This window comes from Homalodisca vitripennis, chromosome 4, assembly GCF_021130785.1.
Source record: "Homalodisca vitripennis isolate AUS2020 chromosome 4, UT_GWSS_2.1, whole genome shotgun sequence".
NCBI classification, from domain to species: domain Eukaryota; kingdom Metazoa; phylum Arthropoda; class Insecta; order Hemiptera; family Cicadellidae; genus Homalodisca; species Homalodisca vitripennis.
Window position 1 is genome coordinate 191,231,034 of NC_060210.1, and position 21,010 is coordinate 191,252,043.

General features: G+C 32.1%; 1 protein-coding gene across 1 annotated transcript; it reads left to right on the forward strand.

The window, feature by feature from the left end:
• The first annotated feature begins 525 nt into the window (after nucleotides 1-525).
• Nucleotides 526-20,742, forward strand: LOC124360828 (PHD finger protein 7-like). Its single transcript, XM_046814766.1, has 7 exons — nucleotides 526-889; nucleotides 7,350-7,683; nucleotides 10,924-11,109; nucleotides 13,753-13,854; nucleotides 15,430-15,554; nucleotides 16,490-16,667; nucleotides 20,615-20,742. Exons 2-7 carry the CDS (start codon nucleotides 7,483-7,485, stop codon nucleotides 20,720-20,722), a joined length of 900 nt encoding a protein of 299 aa, XP_046670722.1. The 5' UTR covers nucleotides 526-889; nucleotides 7,350-7,482; the 3' UTR covers nucleotides 20,723-20,742.
• The last annotated feature ends 268 nt before the right edge of the window (nucleotides 20,743-21,010 follow it).

Consider the following 21,010-nt stretch of genomic DNA (forward strand, 5'->3'; position numbering starts at 1 on the left):
CTGGAGGAAAATCTTTTTTTATTTTTGGGGTTTGTGGCCCCTTTAGACCTGCGGCCCCTAGGCAGTTGCCTATCGTGCCTAATGGGAAATCCGCCACTGGCTATGAGCCACGATAATAAAACTGATATCTACTTTTAGTTTGTCGTGATAGAGATTTTGCATGTAAAGCTATTTATTGCTTTATAACTGTTTTTAATTTGAAAATAATATACATCACTTATTGATTCAAGACAAGATATTCATGCAGTGTTTGTTGCAATTATTTCATTTTCCAAGGAATTATTTTGTACTTTTGTATTATTTTAGATACCGCTACTCACACGTATTGCTTTATTAATCACACAAGAAATAACAATATAATAACAAGCGTTAGCTCATTTGTGACAGATAAAATATATTATCATTATTAAAATTATTAAGCTAATGTACGAAAAACAGATAATGATAAATATCAAAACGTGTTACGCGCTGGCGCAGTAATGATTTTTACCTCAACTTGTATTACAATAAAATAAAAGACAACTTGTTTGAATATCATAAGTGTTATCGTTTCTTTTTTTTCACTGAGGTCTTCCTGTCAAGAAATTTCTATAATTTTAGTGTTCGTATTTTCATATAGCATTTGTATTGGTGAATAGACATTTTTTAAATCAGTAATTTGAACATCGCCATTGCTTTTACCGCCTTTTGTGACCGTTTGTTGGCTTCTACTGTCTTGTCAGTTATCCGTACCGCCATGTTGGTTGTTTTCATGTTATGGAAGAATGGTTCAACTGAATAGACCGATTTTAAATATATAAGTTTTGTTACATTTTATCTTCATTTTTATTATTTTTATAACATGTTAATCTTTATTTTCTACGTTGTGTTACTTAGTTAAACGCCTCAGGTATGTTGTTTGTGTTTTGTTAATAGTACGATTAACCCTGCTTCTTGTCAGAGAACTCTTCAGCCATTTCTTTTGATTTTCAAATTCTTATTCTTTCTTCTTATTTATCTAGTTTTAGTCTAGGCTACTTATTATGATGACAATTCTTTAGAATTATTGAAGCTGACATCTACTCGGGGTACACAATGTTTAAAAATAAGACAGAAAGAGTAAAACACATAGGCTAGGGCCTTAGTAAGGGAAACCAGTAAGTGTCCTATACTCATTGTCCAAAATAATTCGATACATGATCCAACTTGGGTATTATTTAATAATCCTACACAACAAGAATAACACATTACATTAAAACAAAAATTTAACAATAACAATAAAAAATAACAAAACCAACTGAGCCTAGACTTACATGTCAAGAGATTACAATACTTACAGCTTGTCCAGATAGTTGCACGTGAGCACTTCTCAACTTCTTTGACCACTCGCCATGAACTTTCACTCTCATATTCATCACTATTTTCAAGGCTGCAGTATATAAGCGTCCAACACTCGAATGATCGATATTATCGAATCATTGATATTCATGAGTTAAGAATCCTCGATATAACTTCTTAAACCATCTTCTTACTTTATAGGTATTTCAAATTTCAATATAAAAAGTAATAATGTTATGGTGAATAAAAAATAATGTAGGCTATGTGAATTTATAAAATATAACAAACAAAACAGTATAAAATGTTCTTACTTTTTACTATTTTGGAAGGATAAACGTGTACGACACAAATATAACATGTACATAAGCCAGGGTTGAAGCTGCGATCGCATATGTCACACTTGTGTCTGTATACAAATTTTCATGTTCTAAACACAATTTGTTTTATAAATAACTTCTTTTTTGTAAAAAAAGATAGGTATTTATTTACATTAGCGTGACCATGGAAAATGAACTTTTTTTTCATGGGTTGGGCATTTATAGCCAAGTATTATTATCACAGGTGCATATGAACTGGGGGGAAAGTATATTATTGTATTATATTGATGCCTTTCGGAAATTATTGCATTAAGGAGCATTATTTTTTTTTTCTAAAAGAGCAAGCAATGCGCAGCACTGCGTAGCGGGCAGGCATCGTTGACATGATTAACGTATTAGTCAGCATCATTTCAGTAACTTATCACTTATAGTAGCCTACTTTCCACACCGAAAATGGAAGTCCCAAAATTCGTTTACAACAAGTTCGTTGCCACACTTTCTATTACCATAACGCCTAGTCCGGTTATAAGCCCCGTGGTTTACATAAAATTGTAAAACTCCATACTCGTCTTTACGAATTGCTTCCACGTGAGATACCGAACATCCAACACAAAGGTGTGCCATTACCACTACTGAACTAGGAGGTTAAGAATAGACGCGGAGGAACAACAGTAGTTCAAAATGGCGTCCCTTCTTTATTTGAGAAGGCGCGAGTAATACCAAACTGTCAAATATGGATAGTGTTGCCAGAGGTACGATAATTATCGTAAAGGTACGATAATTTCATTGATTTTATGAGCCGGTAAGATACACAATGGGTAGTTATTATCGTACCATGAAAGACTTTTTACAGATTTATACAAGTAACAAATCAAAAGTTATTTATAACATAATTTATTATACGAACATAACATACTTTTTCATGTGTTTGGTACGATTATTTTATATGAAAGTACGATATTTTCTCGTTGTTTGTATGATAATCGGTTTTTAAAATCTGGCTATACTGAGTTTTAGCAGACGCGGAGTTATAGGAAACTGTCAAAAACGGAGTTTTCAGAGGATTAAAAAAAATTGTAGCTCCTTTGATTTTCGTTGCCGACGAATTTTTTCTTCAATATTGTTTTCAGGAAAAATTTTAGTTTTCAGGAAAAAAAAAATGAACATACCTTTCCATGGTCACGTTAATGTAAATTGATACCAAAAGATAGTTAACTTTAGAAAACTAAACAAAATAACACTTAAAAATGATTTACTGAGTCTTTCTTGGTTTCAAGATGTTTGTTTTGATGTTACATTTTCTTTACAATTTAAATTACATTTTTCCTGTCACCTGTCTTAATTTTATCATCTGATTAAAGGTTATGGTTCCTTTATTATTTATGACATTACATAGTTGTTTAAACTATTTCTTTTAATTTCAAACACATGACTTTAATTTAGTATTTTAGATACGTTGATATCAATTGATAGTTCTATTATTCGATATGTAAGGTACGGTATCGATGATTGTAATAAGTGATATAAAAACCGGGTCCGCTTATCGTACTGCCCCTAATAATTAGTAGACATATACAGTTAAAAGTATATTTTTATAAACAATTTTTGTCTGTGTATTTACTCACTCTGTGCTCAACATTGGTGGCAGAAAAAGTTGAAATAAGAAGTGGTGTTACTGTGAAAGCTTACTCTATGATTTCACACTATAAATATGTAAACAAATTGAAAATAGTAGTTAAATTAATTTATTAAACATATGATTGTGCTGCCATAAAACAATGTTTTCACACAACAGTTGATTACATTTAACAGGTTCTTTCAGATAATATGTTGTAACTTTAGAGACCAAGATAGGATTTTTAATTGCTTTAGAGACCAGTGGGGCTTAGTCTGGAGTAATTTTCAAAATAAGAATAGGCCTGTATTCATCCCAGGGAAAATCCCTGCGAATGTCCATGTAAAATTTCAGTACAATTGGTTGAATAATTTATGAGTATAAGCAAAACAAACAAAGGCACTTTCGTATTTATAATATTATTAGGATAGTTATATAATAACAGAATTTAATAAATTAATAATTTCTAGGTCTATGCTTCTACTCTTATTTCAAAATAACAAAATATAAAGAACTAAAAATTATAACTAAGAACTAAAAGCATTAGGCTACAAGGAAACTGAAATTGAAATACAGTACTTCTACTGAAAAAAAAACTACATCCATTTGACTCTAGTTTTTATTAATGCACTACACTGCTTTTATGTTGGGTTTTGCAGCATCAATCCAGCATTTTTTTCTCAGGATCATTCCATATGAAATCAGCACACTACAATAAAAAAAATTTACTTAACCACCTCAGAATTTGATATGAAGAATGATAATGGCCCAAATATTTCAAACGGTTTTAGAATTACAACTATTTAAAGTTTCTCAAAATCCAGCAAAAATCCACAATTAACAAAGGTAATTCTAAGCAATATATGGGTCAACCTCGATTTTTCTCATATTACAATATAATGTTCCAATAGTCAATTAGAAAAGGAAATGACTAGAATTTCTTGCCGGAAAGCAGTTATAGGGAGCAGGCAACTCATATTACAATATAATGTTCCAATAGTCAATTAGAAAAGGAAATTACTAGAATTTCTTGCTGGAAAGCAGTTATAGGGAGCAGACAACCGCGAGAATTACCTATTAGTGATCAGGCTTCAAATGTGGAACTACTCGAGTTAATTTTTTTTCTAAAAGAGCAAGCAGCGCGAAGCGCTGCGCAGCGGGCAAGCGTCGTGCGTGATCTTCGTATATACTGAATTGATTCAGGCCAAAGGAATGACACAGATTCCTTTACCAGATTTTTACGGAGATTTTGTATTGGGCGGATTATATTGGTTTACTTTGCTTTCCCTCATGTAATTATGTGTTTAAAATTGTTTTACATACATTACTTACATTATATTGTAATATGTAATAACAATTTATCAGAAATTTTTAATAAAAAAAGGATCACGCACGATGCCTGCCCGCTGCGCAGCGCTTCGCGCTGCTTGCTCTTTTGGAAAAAAAAATTAACTCAAGTAGTTCCAAATTTGAAGCCCAGATCACGTCAGTGCCCCTGATTACTAATAGGTAACTCTAAGCAATATATGACCGTCTGGCGGTTGCCTGCTCCCTATAACTGCTTTCCGGCAAGAAATTCTAGTCATTTCCTTTTCTAATTGACTATTGGAACATTATATTCTAATATGAGAAAAATCGAGGTTGACCCATATATTGCTTAGAAATTACCTTAACAAATTTTGAAATTAACATAGATTTTCTTTTAATCGAGCTAGTGAGATGGGAGTTGTGTCATTTTACTCAGTTTTAAATTCTCTTTCTTTTGATGTACAACACAAAATACTTTGTCATAAAAGGATTTTTTGAAAACCAATATAAAAAATGTGCATTTAAGTTATGCATAAGATGCCGGATCTATTATTTTTAGATGTGCACACTTTTAGAAAAAATTGTAAAATTTTATCCAACCTATTTTAATAATCCTTTTTTTTGTAATGAAGTCAGCAACACACATATACACATATATATGTTTATATATGTATAAACATATATATGTGTGTTGCTGACTTCATATTGACATATATATATGTTCATTTTAAAATAAAAAAGGAAAACTATAATTGTATTACTTTTTTGATATTTTAAGTTCAACGCAAATTTTGTGCTATATGTATAATTAAAAAAATAATTTCTTCTAGCTGTACCATGTAAAAAATACCATGAAATCTAACCAAGTTAATACTTAATGTTGTTATTCAAATTGAAAATGCACATTATGGTGTGTGAGCTAATGTGAATATTTTCTAAAAATTGCATGTGTTTAGGAAAAAAAGTAATTGTGAAAGAAATATTTTATTTTCATATGTATGATTTTATTTTTTTTAGAAACAACTCTCTTAAAGAAATAGTTCATTAAAACAGAAATCACATTGTAAAAAAAACAGTCTAAATTGGGTACCAACACCCTTTTTCACGCTTGGTTACTGGGAAACAGTCAGACTAATGAAGAACTATATTTTTACTTTATAAAACTCCGTCACAGGATTGTAATGCAACAAATAGAATAACACTAATAAGTATAAACTATAATTATATTTTACCAATATATACTAAAACTGGCACGTAAAAAAACATAAATACATATCATGGCATACGCTTCCTTCAACCATTATGTCTGGTGATGGAGAACAAGATCGTGGCATGATTATAAAGCTGTTTACAGACCAAGCAGAGAGGAATAAATAGTATAACTCGTATTTATCGATAAAAATTAAATACTTGTTAAATATCTCAAATAATGTTTCAAGTGTGTTGCCGAGCTAGCCAGGAAGCACGACGTACAAACGTTTTGAGATAACTAATTAATAACTTATAGCCTAATAGTCTAACTTTTGCTATTATGTTTGGCGACAAAGATAATGGTAGAATTGTATGGTGAATGGCAGCTGTCAATGGAGTAAGAAACAAAAATTCAATACGACAATGTCTGCAGAAAAAATCATGTGCACTGTCTTTTGGGATCAGAAAGGTGTTTTGCTGACTGATTTTGTCCCAAGTGGTGAAACCATTAATGCAGCAAGATATTGCGAAATCTTAAGAAAACTGAGGCGGGCAATTCAAAACAAACGGAGAGGAATGCTCAGAAACGGAATTGTTGCTCCATAGTAATGCTTGGCCCTATACCGCTGGTTACACTCAAATATTGGTTCGACAATTTTGTTGGGAGCAGTTCTCGATCACCAGCCCTACAGCCCTGACTTGGCACTGTCTGACTACCACTTGTTTCCTACACATGAAGCGTGAGCTAGGCGGCCAACGCTTTGAAACTGACGAATCTGTTGTGGAGTCTTGGCTACATTCGTTGGCGGGAACCTTCTACGAAGAGGGTACAAACTAATAGATAACCCGCTTTGACAAGTGTTTGAACATCGATGGAAACTATGTCGAAAAATTGTTTTAAGGTTCGGGCTCTCATGTAGAAATAAAATTGTGTTAAAAAAGTAATAAAAACGGTACTTACTTTTTGAACACCCCTCGTATTATTGCCAATAAATTATATCATAAATTTTTGTTGTTGATCATTGAAATTGCATAGAAAGGGAGGGAGAAAAGGAACTGATCCCAGTTCCATCTTATTAAACTCGTCTCAGATCTAGGACTTTGTTAGTCTGCACTACCCACACTCATTTACTTTCAATTGATCACAGTACAGTATATCCACACTCAAGCACTAGAGTACCAAATCTAGAATTTTGCTAGTCTGCACCTCCTATGTTCGTTTGGCTGCACCTGATCTCAGTTCCATTGTAACAGCGCCAAATCTCTCAGATCTAGGACTTTTCTTTTTTAAACCTTGTTATTGACGATGGAAGGTGTGAAAGGATGACAGGATTTTGGACATTTGCCATCATTATATGTTACAAAAGGTATATCACAATGTTTCAAGGATACGTTTCCATCCTCGAAACGCTGTGTTATACCTTTTGTAACATATAACGATAGCAAATGTCTTAAATCCTGATGTCTTTTCTAGGATTTTGCTCGTTTATTTTACCCACACTCATTTACTTGCAAGTCATTACGAAGCTTGGGTAATTTTGCTATTTTTTATGTTGTATCTTGGGTTTGAATTATTAATATAATTTATTTACTTTTGACAGTTTCTACAGAGTTTGTATAAGGAATGAATAAGTAAATCATAAATGTATAATGACACTTGTTTTCGTGGTGGTGAAACATAAGGTGAAAATGAGATATAAGAGTGTACAAAGTGAGGAGGTCCTGTGATGCGCTATGGCTCGTCATCCGTGTGGTATCTGTAAAGTTCACGTGTTGGATACTGACGAGGCTATACAGTGCGATGGTCAGTGTTCGTTGTGGCATCACAGAGAATGTTTGGGAATGACATTAGACGTTTACTTAAAGCTTAGTAAGGGGCAAGAAGATTGGGTTTGTAGAAAGTGTAAAAAATTAACACGTGAGATTAAACAGGAGGTAAGTTCAAAGTTGATTTAAGCTCAGTAGTGTGTAACTTTAAACCTAGTTGAAGTGCAGAGGACGTTGGTTATTAAATAGCCTGTAATACATAAAGAAGGGAAGTGATGACACAACCGCAGTTGTTAAAGCTGACTCTCACTTTCAAATGGAAAATAAATTAAATCAAACTTTTTATGAATTGGCATACTGGTTTGAGGTTAACGGATTGAAATTAAATCTAGAGAAAACTCAACTACTAAATTTTCGAATGGCACAAGTAAAGGAGGGTTATAATAAGGACGTGATTTTCCATGGCCAGCAAGTAAAATTATGTGATAGTGTAAAATTTTTAGGTATTGATCTGGACATAAACTTTTCTTGGAAAAAATGTATTGAAAATATTATTAGGAGATTGAACTCTGCATGTTATCAAATCCTAGTGTTGCGAAAGTCAATTAATTTGGAAACTAGAATAATAATTTACTACTCTGTCTTTTTTTTTTTAATTAATTCAGTATTCAATAATTCATAATTCAATTTATTCTTAGTATTGAATTTTTGGGGAACATCTTCTGACTTCGATAAAGTTTTTAATATCCAGAAAAAAATTATAAGATTAATGACTTTTTCATCATTTAGAACTTCTTGCAAACCTCTGTTTAAAGAATTAAATATCTTATCACTTCCAAATTTATACTTTCTGAAAAGCCTACTAACAGTGCAATCAAACCTTGAAAACTTATCACGTGATAACTTTGATCATAATTACAATACAAGATTTAAAGCCAATTCTCAATATCCCATACATCGACTACGCCTTGTAGAAAAAACTCCAATATACATGGCAAAAAAACTATGCAATAAGTTACCTCAAAAATACAAACATTTAATCAATTCAAAAACATTTAAAAGCAAATTAACAGATTTTTTGTTTGAAAAAACTATTATATAGTATTGGATGAGTATTTGATGGATCCTGAATTTTAAAATTGTATTTTAACATAGATTACATTAAATTTTTTATGCTGTCTTGACCTCTTTTATGTATGTATGTATGTATGTATATATATATATATATACAATACAATTTATTACATTAATTTATGACAATGTTACCTGTTTCTATAGCAATGCTATGTATAAACGTTTATATAACAATAAAGACTGATTCTGATCAATAGTTAAAAGCCAATGTTATGGTTGTAATTGCTACATTTTGTTGGACATAAATATATGTAATTCAGTTATCATCAATCTTTCATGCCCCCTTATAGGACATAAATTACCTCATATTACAAAATCACATGGTTTTATTTTGTCAAGGAATGTATAAAGTATTACAAAACATTTAAGATACAATATAACATTTTTCATATCCAACGTATGCTTGTATAAAGCTCCTATTAAATCTTCTACAACTCCATTAATAACTTTCAATAGGCAGTGATATATTTACAACTAAACGAAGACTATATTGGCACCTCAGAATCTTCTGCCCTAATAGGTATGTAGCGTGGATATGCTTAGGTATGGGTTAGATTATGCAAAAAATTGTGTCAAAATCTGTTACACAATTTACAGACTCATTAGTGACTATTGCCGATCCTATAATCAAAATATATTACCTCTTTAGAGTGCCAAAATCTGTTACACAATTTACAGACTCATTAGTGTCTATTGCTGATCCTATAATCAAAAGATATTACCTCTTTTAGAGTGCCAAAATCTGTTACGCAATTTACAGACTCATTAGTGACTATTGTCGACCCCATAATCAAAATGTTACCTCTTTAGAGCTTGTGAATGGTAGAACCACATTAGCATAATTTAATACCTTGTAAAGTTAAGATGACCTGATTACGCTTCTTGAATAATAATAGTAATTTATTAATTTAGTTCTTCACTTCTGTGTAGCTTGTGTGACAATGCCCATTGTTAATTTTATGTAACCCTATAGATACCAGACAAAAATGTTTTTCTTTGTGTCTGAGGTATCCAGCATCTTGTAAACAAAAATTACTAAAGAATTTTTAGGCTATTGTTCACTATTTTACATTTTTCTGGTACATCCCAACATAATCATTTCTTTAAAAACTGGTATTAAAAAAAAAACAAATTTAAAAATTTAAAATTATTTATAAAAAAGTAAATTACTGCAAAAATCTTTTTACTTTCATAAAAAATAACATTCTTTACGGAAAATTCTGAATGCGAAATGTTTTATTTCAGTAAATACTCCATGATAAAACTATAAGCAAATCACAAATATTTTATTGGTTTTTACAATAACGTACAAAACAATTGTGTACGTTTGATTTTGTACATAAGTTTTAGGTTACATTGATAAATTTTGTAATGTATTCACAATCACAAAATGTCAGTGGGAACACCCATATTTCAAGATGTAGTAGAAATGCAATTAATTTAAATTGAAAAGTAAAAATTACCAATATAAAATTTGTAACATTCTGATATTCAGTACGTGTGTATTTTTCAACAGTTATTATAAGGCAAGTTGGGTAAACAGGAAATTAGTATTTTTCAACAGTTATTATAGGCAAGTTGGGGTAAACAGGAAATTAAGTATTTTTTCAACAGTTATTATAGGCATGTTGGGTAAAAACAGGGATAATTAGTATTTTTTTCAACAGGTATATAGGCAAGGTTGGGTAAACAGGAAAATTAGTATATTTCAACAGTTATTATAGGCAAGTTGTGTAAACAGGAAATTAGTATATTTTTCAACAGTTATTATAGGCAAGTTGGTTGGGTAAACAGGAAATTAGTATTTTTCAACAGTTATTATAGGCAAGTTGGGTAAACAGGAAATTAGTAGTTTCAACAGTTATTATAGGCAAGTTGGGTAAACAGGAAATTAGTATTTTTCAAACAGTTATTATAGGCAAGTTGGGTAAACAGGAAATTTAGTATTTTTCAACAGTTTAGATATTAACAGGAAAAGTAATTTTTAACAGTTATTTCTTCAACAGTTATTAGTGGCAAGTTGGGTAAACATACAACTATACAACCATTATTTCTTGTAAACTTTTTCAACAAAATAGTATCACAGTTTTCAACTCTTAACGAATGCACTCAGTCTTTCTTCGTTTCGGCTTCACTCGTGTGAATATCTGAACGTTAGTACCAAAAGGGTTAAAGAATTTGATAAGTGTTTTCAAGATTTATATTGAAAAGTGAATAAGTGACTATGTGACAGGTTAACCCATGGATTTCCCAATTCCCAATTGTGTGTTGTAGGTCGACCCTGCAGACAGGCGAAGGCACAAAGAACCTGATATGGGGAAGACCAAAGTGGAATGTAAGAAATTGGAAACTCTGACGGGGACACAAAAGTGCGTGTTCTGTCACACCCAAGATATTGACGAACTGAAGTATGGGCCCATATACATGCACAAAAACATCATCACTCACTATTATTGTCTGGTAAGTCTGATAACCTCTGTAAAATCTGCATTGGTACACTAATAACCAGAAGTTTGCAATTCGTTTTACAGTTCAGATATGTGGTGCAAATTTCCAGAGGTTACTTCTATTTTTTATCTTTGGTTTCGTACAAATTTCCCCGCCACTTGGTGGTTTCTAATTTCTAAATACCGTACTGAGCATTCCCGAGATAAGTCATGGTCATTGGAAGATGGTCCCTATCTGGATCCCCCCTCTGCCCACATATGGGTATTTATTTTCAATTTCCGAATTATTGGATGTCCAACTTCAAAGACGGAGGACAAATAGTTCTTATTGAGCAACCATGTGATAACATAGTTCTATGAAAAATTCTGTAGTATTTGGTCCAGTGGCTGTTAGATTTCAGTAAGTGCCATATTGAAACCCAGTGCCAGTGCAACGTAAATTTTTAACCCTTTTAGTGTATGTTATTTCATGGTAGAGGATATTTTTAGAAGATTTCCATGGTGTCTGTTTTCAGCATATTTTGTTCTAATTTTTACCATGTTGTAAAAGCATAAGCTTATCTCAAAAGTCAAAAGAACTATAGAAATTTAGGTTAAAGAGTGTATTATTTATTTATTTAAATAGAAAAAAATCACATAAAAATAAAAATTAAAGTTCCGACTTTTAACTGAAGTGTACCTATAAGGTTTTGTAAGTTTTTTAGAATATCCACTGTAAATAGCACAAAAATCTATACAAGTATCATAATATAACTACTTTTTGCTAAATAATATTCAGTTTAGATGTAAAAAATAGAAACAAAACAGCTACAATGCAGCAAAATAATAATACAAATATTTATTGCACAAGTTACCCCAACTGTAATGAGCCAATTGGTGGAATGCTGCAGCTGCAGGTACAAACAAAAGAAACGAAACAAATATGCAATTGAAATGTCTTTCCCAGCCAGAGGCAGGGAAAGAATGAAAAATAGTAGGCTGTAACATTTGGATTCCTGCCCTATTAGCCAGAATACTGAAAATAAAGAAAAAAATGTGTTATAACACATTTGTTTCATTGATATCAGTTACTTCAATTTTACATATTTACATTGTATAAATTCATTTAATAATCTCGCTTATAGTGAGATTGATTAAAATGTAATAACTTGTGTTTCTAGCTCTTGTCATCTAATATGTGATTAAAATGCAATAACTTGTGTTTCTAGCTCTTGTCATCAAATATGTGATTAAAATGCAATAACTTGTGTTTCTAGCTCTTGTCATCTAATAAAGGGTGATTTTTTTTTATTGGTGTGGTTTTTAAGTTGGCACCACTATTAAACACAACAATTAAATTTAAATAAAACAGCTGATCTTTGTTTATTATCTTATGTCATTTCGATATTTGTATTGTCTAGTATTATTGTATTATTGTATAGTAACCATGAACAGACTTCAAAAGAAGAGCGTTTGCGAATAGTGCAAATTTATTTTGAAAACCGCAGTTCAGTTCGGGCAAACTTACCGAGCTCTTCGTCCGATTTACGGACCTCATAATCGTCCATCAGAGTCAGGTATTCGAGCTTTGGTTAATCGTTTTCGTAATACCCACACTCTTGTTGACAAGCGTCGGCAGAGACGCCGCACAGCAAGGACCGAAGAGGCTGTTGATGCTGTTGCTCATAGTGTTGAAGAGGATCCAAGTGTGTCGATTCGTCATTGTGCGCAGCAATTAGCGATCTGCTACTCAACTCTATGGAATATTTTTATGGAAGGATCTACGCCTATATCCATACAAGATTCAGTTGGTGCAAGAACTGAAACGATTAGACTATCGCAAGCGTCTTGATTTCGTTGAACGGGCTCAACATAAGATAACACGTGACCCAGCTTTTGCAGGCAAGATTTTTTTCAGTGATGAGGCTCATTTCTGGTTATGCGGCTTTGTCAACAAACAGAATTGTCGGATTTGGAGTGATGAAAACCCAAAAGAATTTGTTGGTATGCCCCTTCATCCACAAAAACTTACCGTTTGGTGCGCCATTTGGGCAGGTGGTGTTATTGGCCCTTATTTTTTTTAAAGACAATGCTGGCCAGACTGTTACGGTAAATGGTCAACGCTATCGGGCAATGTTACGGGAATTTTTCTTTCCTCAGCTAAACGAACTTGAAGTGGATTTAGAAAATGTCTGGTTCCAACAAGACGGCACGACATGCCACACGGCAAACGACACAATTGGCCTCTTGGCAGAAACATTTGGTGAACGTATCATCTCATTTAGAGGTAGTGTCAACTGGCCCCCACGGTCGTGTGATATCACGCCAACAGACTACTTTCTGTGGGGATGTTAAGTCTCAAGTATACGCTGACAAGCCACAAACTTTAAATGACTTGGAAGCTAACATTCGTCGAGTTATTGGCGGAATTCAACCACAGCTGCTGGAAAGAGTATTCGAAAATTGGACTTCTCGATTGGGCTTTCTACGCGAACGAAATGGAGCCCATATGCCAGAAATCATTTTTAAAACGTTAATGTCATGACACTGTAGTTCAAATAAATGCATTTTTATGTCAATGCAGGTTGTTTTTCATTTTTTTATTTAGTTTTTAAAAACCGCACCTATAAAAAAGTCACCTTTTATGTGATTAAAATGCAGTAACTCGTGTTTCTAGCTCTTGTCATCTAATATGGGGCAGAATGGAAGAGATTGCGATGGTATTCTCGGTTTCCTTCCCAACGATATCAACAAAGAAGTCAGGAGAGGAATGCGACTGGTAAGCAATCACCTAAATGTGTTCACTGTTCCAGCTTCATTCGGTATCATTTAAAAAATGTGTTATCTTGAAAAAATGATTAGGATAGAAACTATTATCACTTTGTACTGTGTTAAACTCAAGTCATTTTGATAACCACAGATTGGGAAAAACTCAACTGGACAATAAACAGTAGACAAATATTTATTGTACAGTATGTTTTCTGTTATCACAATGTAATAAACTGGTACATAGTCAATGATTAAAACTATATAAACTAAGCTTGTTCTGAAACATGTATTTTGATATATATATATATATATATATGTATATATATATATATATATATATATATATATATATATATATATATTATTGATATAAAACCGTTATAAAACATAAAAAACATTGATTAAATCCAAGACAAACCCATTTTACCATTTTTTTAAAAATGTATATTTATATTATTCGTTTTCATCATAAACTGTCATCAAAGAATTCATTTACATTATAATGTGTTTTTTAACAAAGTACTTTTAAATTTTTTTGTAAATTTAGATAAGGGAAGTGGTTTATATTACTGTTGGAATATTGTTACACAATTCCAAACCTAGATAAAGAGGACCAGTTTCAAATTTTTTTTAGTTTATGTGCCGGATATTGAAACAAATTACAATTTCTTCTGTGATATCTATAATTACAAATTATTAAATTTGTATTTTTCAAATTGATCAGGATTCTTATGTACTAATTTAAGCATTTCTAAAATGTATAAGTATCTTATTAGGGGTTTCATCCCACTTGAACTACTGTTGCTCAGAAAATTTAAAATTATATTTTTGACCTCAGTTTTGCTAGTGGGTGAAAAAACTTAGAGCTCAATGTTTTTGGAGAAGAATATAGATTCCTGTTTATCTATAGCTGAAATAAATATAGTAGTTTTAGTCAAAAAGCATGAAATTATGAATTTATAACTAAGTAAATTTTTTATTAATATATTAATTTATTATTTTCCTTACTGGTTTCATATTAAAACACTTCTAACCAAATTTTTTAGTATTGCGTTTTTATTGCGGGCTACTGTCAATTCCATTGTTGTAAAGTAACAGGGAGCAACAATTTGGACTTGCTTGTAACTAGTGTTCCCCAAGGATAACTGTCTTGTGAATGCAGCTTTGTCTACGCTGAGGGATTTACAGTGCAATTAGCAATACTGTTAGCATTGTTCTTGAGTGACAAGATATTCTGGATGGGTTAGGTTGGGGATAGGGACTGCCTCCTGTTGAAATCCATAAGTAGTTAGGGCACTAATCTCAAGTCATGTCCTCTCGCACGAAAAGGAAACTAGCTGAACAGAAGTGACACATCGCTGTTCCTATGTGGTTACACTGGAAGGAACTGTTAGCATTTTTAGTTGCAAATAAGATTAAAAAATTACACTCTAGAAAGAAAAACTGTTTCACGATCAAGAGTTCATTAAGAATGTAGGAACTAAACTGATCCACCTCATGGACAAAATGTTTGTGTGAAGGATATATACAATGGATATTAACACGTTTTAATGAGAACTAACCCCAAGGTTTTTTTTTTCTTCAGTATTGTTCATTCTGTCGAGAAGGAGGAGCTACGTTGGGCTGTGATATCTCCAGGTGTAAGGTGGTGTTCCACTTGCCTTGTGGCATGAAGCATGGCACCCTTCATCAATTCTTCGGTGAATTCAAGTAAGTGAAGTTTGAGACTACATAAAGTGATTAACCTGTTGAGTACTGCGTTGTTGTAGTACAGGTACCCCTGACCCAGGTTTTTTTTGGCACTTAATTATTGTTTAATTTAATTTCGTGATTTTTTATTTGCCACAAAAATGTACATCATTGACAAAGTGATAAATGCAGCTCATTATTACAGCCACATCAAAATCATAAAACTAACATAAATTAATCTTATATGGCACTACAGTGATTGTAACAGAATACAAAAACGCAATAATCATTAAAAATCCATATTTTTAATTTTGAAACATTCATTTAAGCTATAAAATGGATTCTTCAACAGCCAGGAATAGAGATTATTGTTCATTACAGTTATTATTTGCTCCTGGAATATCATATACCTATAAAATCTATTTAGATTATTATTTATTTATTTATTGTTATTGATGTTTCGGCATATTATATATATATATTGGGTCATCGAGACAGCCTATATCATAGCTGAGTCTGCATCACAAAATAGCTTATTCAAAATAAAATCATAACATCTTTCACAACTGAAAATATTTACTTCACTTTCTTCGTTACTGTCAGATAACACACCGGCCAACACTAAAAAAAGTGATTAATTTAAAATGTTAAGACTAAGAGCCGACTGTAGTGAAACAACTGTGAGTTTTGTCTCAAAAGAACAATTTAAACTCCAAACACTGTTACACCTTTATTATGTATCGTTGAATCATGGGAGATCTTATCAATACGTATCCAAACACGTCAGTTTTTCATGTTAAATATATTCTTTTTAAATATGGTAATCAATGAAAAACAAAATTAGTTTCAGATTTTTGTTTTAAACAACCAATAAAAGCATTGTAAATATCAATTATTTAGTTTTTGAATATTTGTATGTCTCATAACAATCTCAAATAAGAGATGCTGGTTCACAGATCCTTTTGTGCGAAACACCGGCCAGTACAGAGGATAAGTGAGAAGATCTTGGCGGAATCAAGTAAAGGCGCAATGTGTGGCATTTGTTACGAGAAAGTGATACCTCGCCCCATCCACGAGACTCTGTGGGCACCTTGTTGTCAGAAGAGTGCGTTCTTCCACAGAGACTGCGTACAAGTAAGCAGTTGACAGAAGATTTAGCTGTAGATAGATAAATAGCCACATTAATTATATGTAGCTAAGAGTTACTTTTTAACACTCCAACTGTCTCATGTTTTCCACATTGTCGCCTGATGTAACCCTCTCGTATGTATTAAGTAGTGCCGACGTGCTCGTAGCAAGACCTATTATCCAGGTGCTCAAGCAAAAAACTAGGGGTTAACTTTTTATTTAATAAAATTATGTTTTTAGCACTGTTTTAAAGCTTAGAAAAGTGCCTTTAAAACTAATACTGACTAAAGCACCACAATGTAATAAATAAAATACTTTTAGTTTTTTGTCTCCATTTGTGATGTAACCATTCTATTTTTAACATTAGAGCAAAGATACAATGTAAAATAATTTTAAAACAGCATACTTATAACATTGACTTATGTCGAAGCCAAATGAATGTCTATAGCGAAATTCACGATCTATTTCGCTGCAACTGATGTTACAACTTGAACTCGCTATGTTCGCTACGATACTAAAATATAACGACAAATAACCATGTGCAGAAATGTGAAAAGCAAGTGAAAAAAAAGAACTGGGACATTATCCAGTCGAAATAGTTCCTAGTATCTCATCTAGAGTACAGCACTTGTCAAGAAACTAACATATTGCGTAGTTATGAATGGTGATGTAGAATTAGTTGTTTTCCATTGAGATAATGATTATTTAAGCCCCTACAGGTCTAGGCCACTAATTAATTTTGGTGAAAATGTATCATTTGTGCTATACTTTTATATATATATATATATATTTTGCAATGTAATTTTAAATATTGTTTAAACTAAACGTTTCTCTGTTTTGTAATATGACATTTAAATCAGTAGAACATTTTATTTCAAAACATTGTATCTATATTAAAACTTTCTACAAAAGAATTAAATTAATAATACAACACTTTTTTAAACAAGTTTTAAGTATGTATTTGATATTTTTTAAATAGTCTATACAGTACATACTCAAGAATCAAGAATCAAGAAGTTTATTAGCCATTGGTCACAACAATATGAAATAGGCATCGTCAAAATATACAGCACTGATATTTACAACAACAAAATTAGTTATTACAATATTGTACTATAATTATACTAATTTTATGACCAAGTAACAGGTTTAATATAATCTATGAAGAGTGTGCACATGGTTTGTTAATTACGTTATAGCTAATACAGTATAGAAAAATCAGAAATCTACAAATCAAACTAATCAAAAAATGATATTTATGTCAGAATCTAAAAATTCTTTTAAAGAGTAGAATGGATTGCATATGAGCCAGTTACTTATCTTTAGTTTAAAAATATTGAAAGGAGTCATTGTAGCAGATGCAGGCAGCTTATTATAAAAAGTTATGCAATTGAATTTAAAAGAGTTGCCGGTTTTGACTAGCCTGTGCTGAGGGAGATCTAATTTGTTTTTACCCCTGGTATTGTGTTGATGAAAATCTTGTCTGGTATTGAAATCTGTAATTTGTAATTTTGTATAGACTAGTATATGAAAAATGTAAAGGTTAATAACTGTCATGAATTTGAGATTGATAAAAAGTGGTTTGCAATGTTCTAGAGAGCTGCTTCTACTGATGGTTCTAACTACTTTTTTTTGAATGAGAAGAATATCATTCACAGCATTGGAGTGACCCCACAAAACAATGCCATAGGAAATGTGTGATTGAAAAAAGGCAAAATATGCCACTCTCAAATATTCACAGCTAACAAAATCCCTCAGTTTCCACATTAGATACAAGACTCTAGATATTTTTCTACATACATGGTCAATGTGTGATTTCCAATTAAGCTTGCTGTCAAGATGAAAACCCAACAATTTTACAGATTGATCTTCATAATTTTCAGATAAGCTGAGAAGCAGATTTTGCGTTTTCTCCTGATTACATATCAGTCTATTAGAAGTGAACCAATTTAAAAGCCAAGCTGTGAGATGCATCCATGTTTTCTTTCAGAGTATTCAACTGCTTATTAGATGAAAAAAGAGTGGTGTCATCAGCATAAATAACAATGTTAGACAACACATTAGAGGGCAGATCATTTATAAAAATGATGAATAAGAATGGTCCTAAAACTGAACCCTGTGGTACACCTGTGGCCACAGAAAGAGTGGTAGACTGCTGAGCTTGAACAGAAACATATTGTACTCTATTCGATAGATATGACTGCAATATATTAATGGAATTTTCTGATATACCATAGATCTTAAGTTTGTCGAGGAGGATGCCATGATTCACGCAATCGAACGCCTTACTTAAATCAATGAGTGTTAAAGCAACTGACTCCTTTTGTTCAAAAGCATGAAGTGCTTTAACGACTATTTCTGTAACGGCAGAAGTTGTAGATTTATTGGTACGAAAGCCATGTTGGTTATTACTGATTATATTATTGGACTCAAAATGTTGATTAAGTTGATGATACATTATAGATTCAAAAACTTTTGATAAGATGGGGACTATAGAAATTGGGCGATAGCTTTGGGGCAGAGATCTGTCCCCTTTTTTGTAGACTGGCAATACCTTGGAAATTTTTAGAAGATCAGGAAAATATCCATGTAATAAGCATTGATTGAAGATGAAAGCTAATGGTGAACTGATGTGTTTTATTGTGTTCTTGACAATATAATTAGATATACCATAAAAGTCGGAAGTTTTAGAGTTTGACAATTTAGCAGCTACCTTAGTTACATCAGTTGGGGTGATTAATGACCAAGTAAATTGAGGTACACAGTTAGTTAAAGTGTTAGCCAGTAGGTTGGTTGCCAATATGTCAGTGTTATCAATGTTAGTTTGAATGTCTGCCACCGACTGTATGAAATACTGGTTAGTTAGGTGTGGATCAAGTGTTTGTTGGTGTCACACCTGTGTTGTTTTGTGTTTCTGAGGAAATTACCTCCCAGGCAGCCTTACATTTATTACTAGCTCCCTCTATATGATTTTCAAAACAAGCCCTTTTTGCTAGGTTGAGCTTTTTTCTATACTCTTTTTTGAAGAATTTATAAAGGTTATATGCGGCTTCCATATGCTGAGACCCAGTTTTTCTAAGATTCTTAAAAACATCAAAATAACCTAGCATTATTTCTCTACCTCTTTTTAAATCTTCATTGTACCACAAAAGTTTCTTTGTCTGCTTGCTTTTAACACCAATTTTAACTAATGGAGATGATAGATACCAAATATTGTTATATGTTTTTAGAAAACTGTTAAATAAAGTTTCAATGTCAATCTCTTTTTCTTTTATAGGTATCAATTATTTCTCTGCAATTTATGCAGGAAAAAATAGTTAACTATGTATTTTAAATGCCTAACGTGGAGCAAAACAACTTTAAATTCTCTATTTTGAGTCCTGCACGATAGTTTAAATCTATTTGATATGGTGTAGCTATACCCCTACTGACTACCAGCTGTTCGCGCTGTGGCATACTAGAGTCATATCTTTTGTTGTTAATTGACATGTCTGAAAAACAGATGAATGAAGTCAAATGTACAGTAACAGCTGATGTAACGGTTCATTGCAACACGTGTTGAAATGAATCAGTAATTTTCTGTACAAGTAAAACTGGTATATACTGTTCATAAAATAATTAATAATAAATTATAAAAAGTCTTGATTGTTTCCAAAATGTATGAAATAGAGATACATATGAAGAACAAAAAAACTTCGACATTAAAATCTAAGATTTATAAAATGTCTAGTTTCTCCACACCAAACAAGTCCATTTAAATTATGTATACGAATCATTGAAAATAAAAATGTCTGCTGGGTCACGTTTTTTTCTGATAAAAAGAGTTCAATATATTTTCTTTCGCTTATGTGGATGTATACTCACAGCAAGTTATGTGTGTCTGTGACATGGATATTTAGTAAATAACTGTACTAAGCTAAATAATTCTTTTAATAATTTATTGATATTTTCAGAAATTAGCTACGAGTGCCGGTTATTTCTTCAAATGTCCGCTCTGCAATAATAAGGATGTATTTCAACAGTCCATGAAGGAGTTTGGAATATACATTCCTGAACAGTAAGTGTTTTTTTATGTATAGAAAAGTGGAACTCGTATCTTCTCACAATTCAATTAACCCTTTTAGTGCTTCAGCATTACTTTGGAGCAATTCCATGATTGAGTCATAAATTGCGAGGATCACATTTCTTAAAATACATTGTAGTTATCATGTAATGGTACTGGCTGCTAAAAGAATCTTCTTCCAAAAGTGTTGTGAATTTTCACTTTGGATGTCCGTAGACAGTTTTCAGCTAATGTATCTGAGAAAAAAACAGCAATTTTGTCTGGTTTGTCTATATTTAGTGGTTAG

Coding starts and splice junctions, on each gene's coding strand:
- LOC124360828 (XM_046814766.1), top strand. CDS start 7,483: ATGGCTCGTCATCCGTGTGGTATCTGTAAAGTTCACGTGTTGGATACT. Junction 7,684..10,923: donor CACGTGAGATTAAACAGGAG/GTAAGTTCAAAG, acceptor TGTGTGTTGTAG/GTCGACCCTGCAGACAGGCG. Junction 15,555..16,489: donor CAATTCTTCGGTGAATTCAA/GTAAGTGAAGTT, acceptor GCTGGTTCACAG/ATCCTTTTGTGCGAAACACC.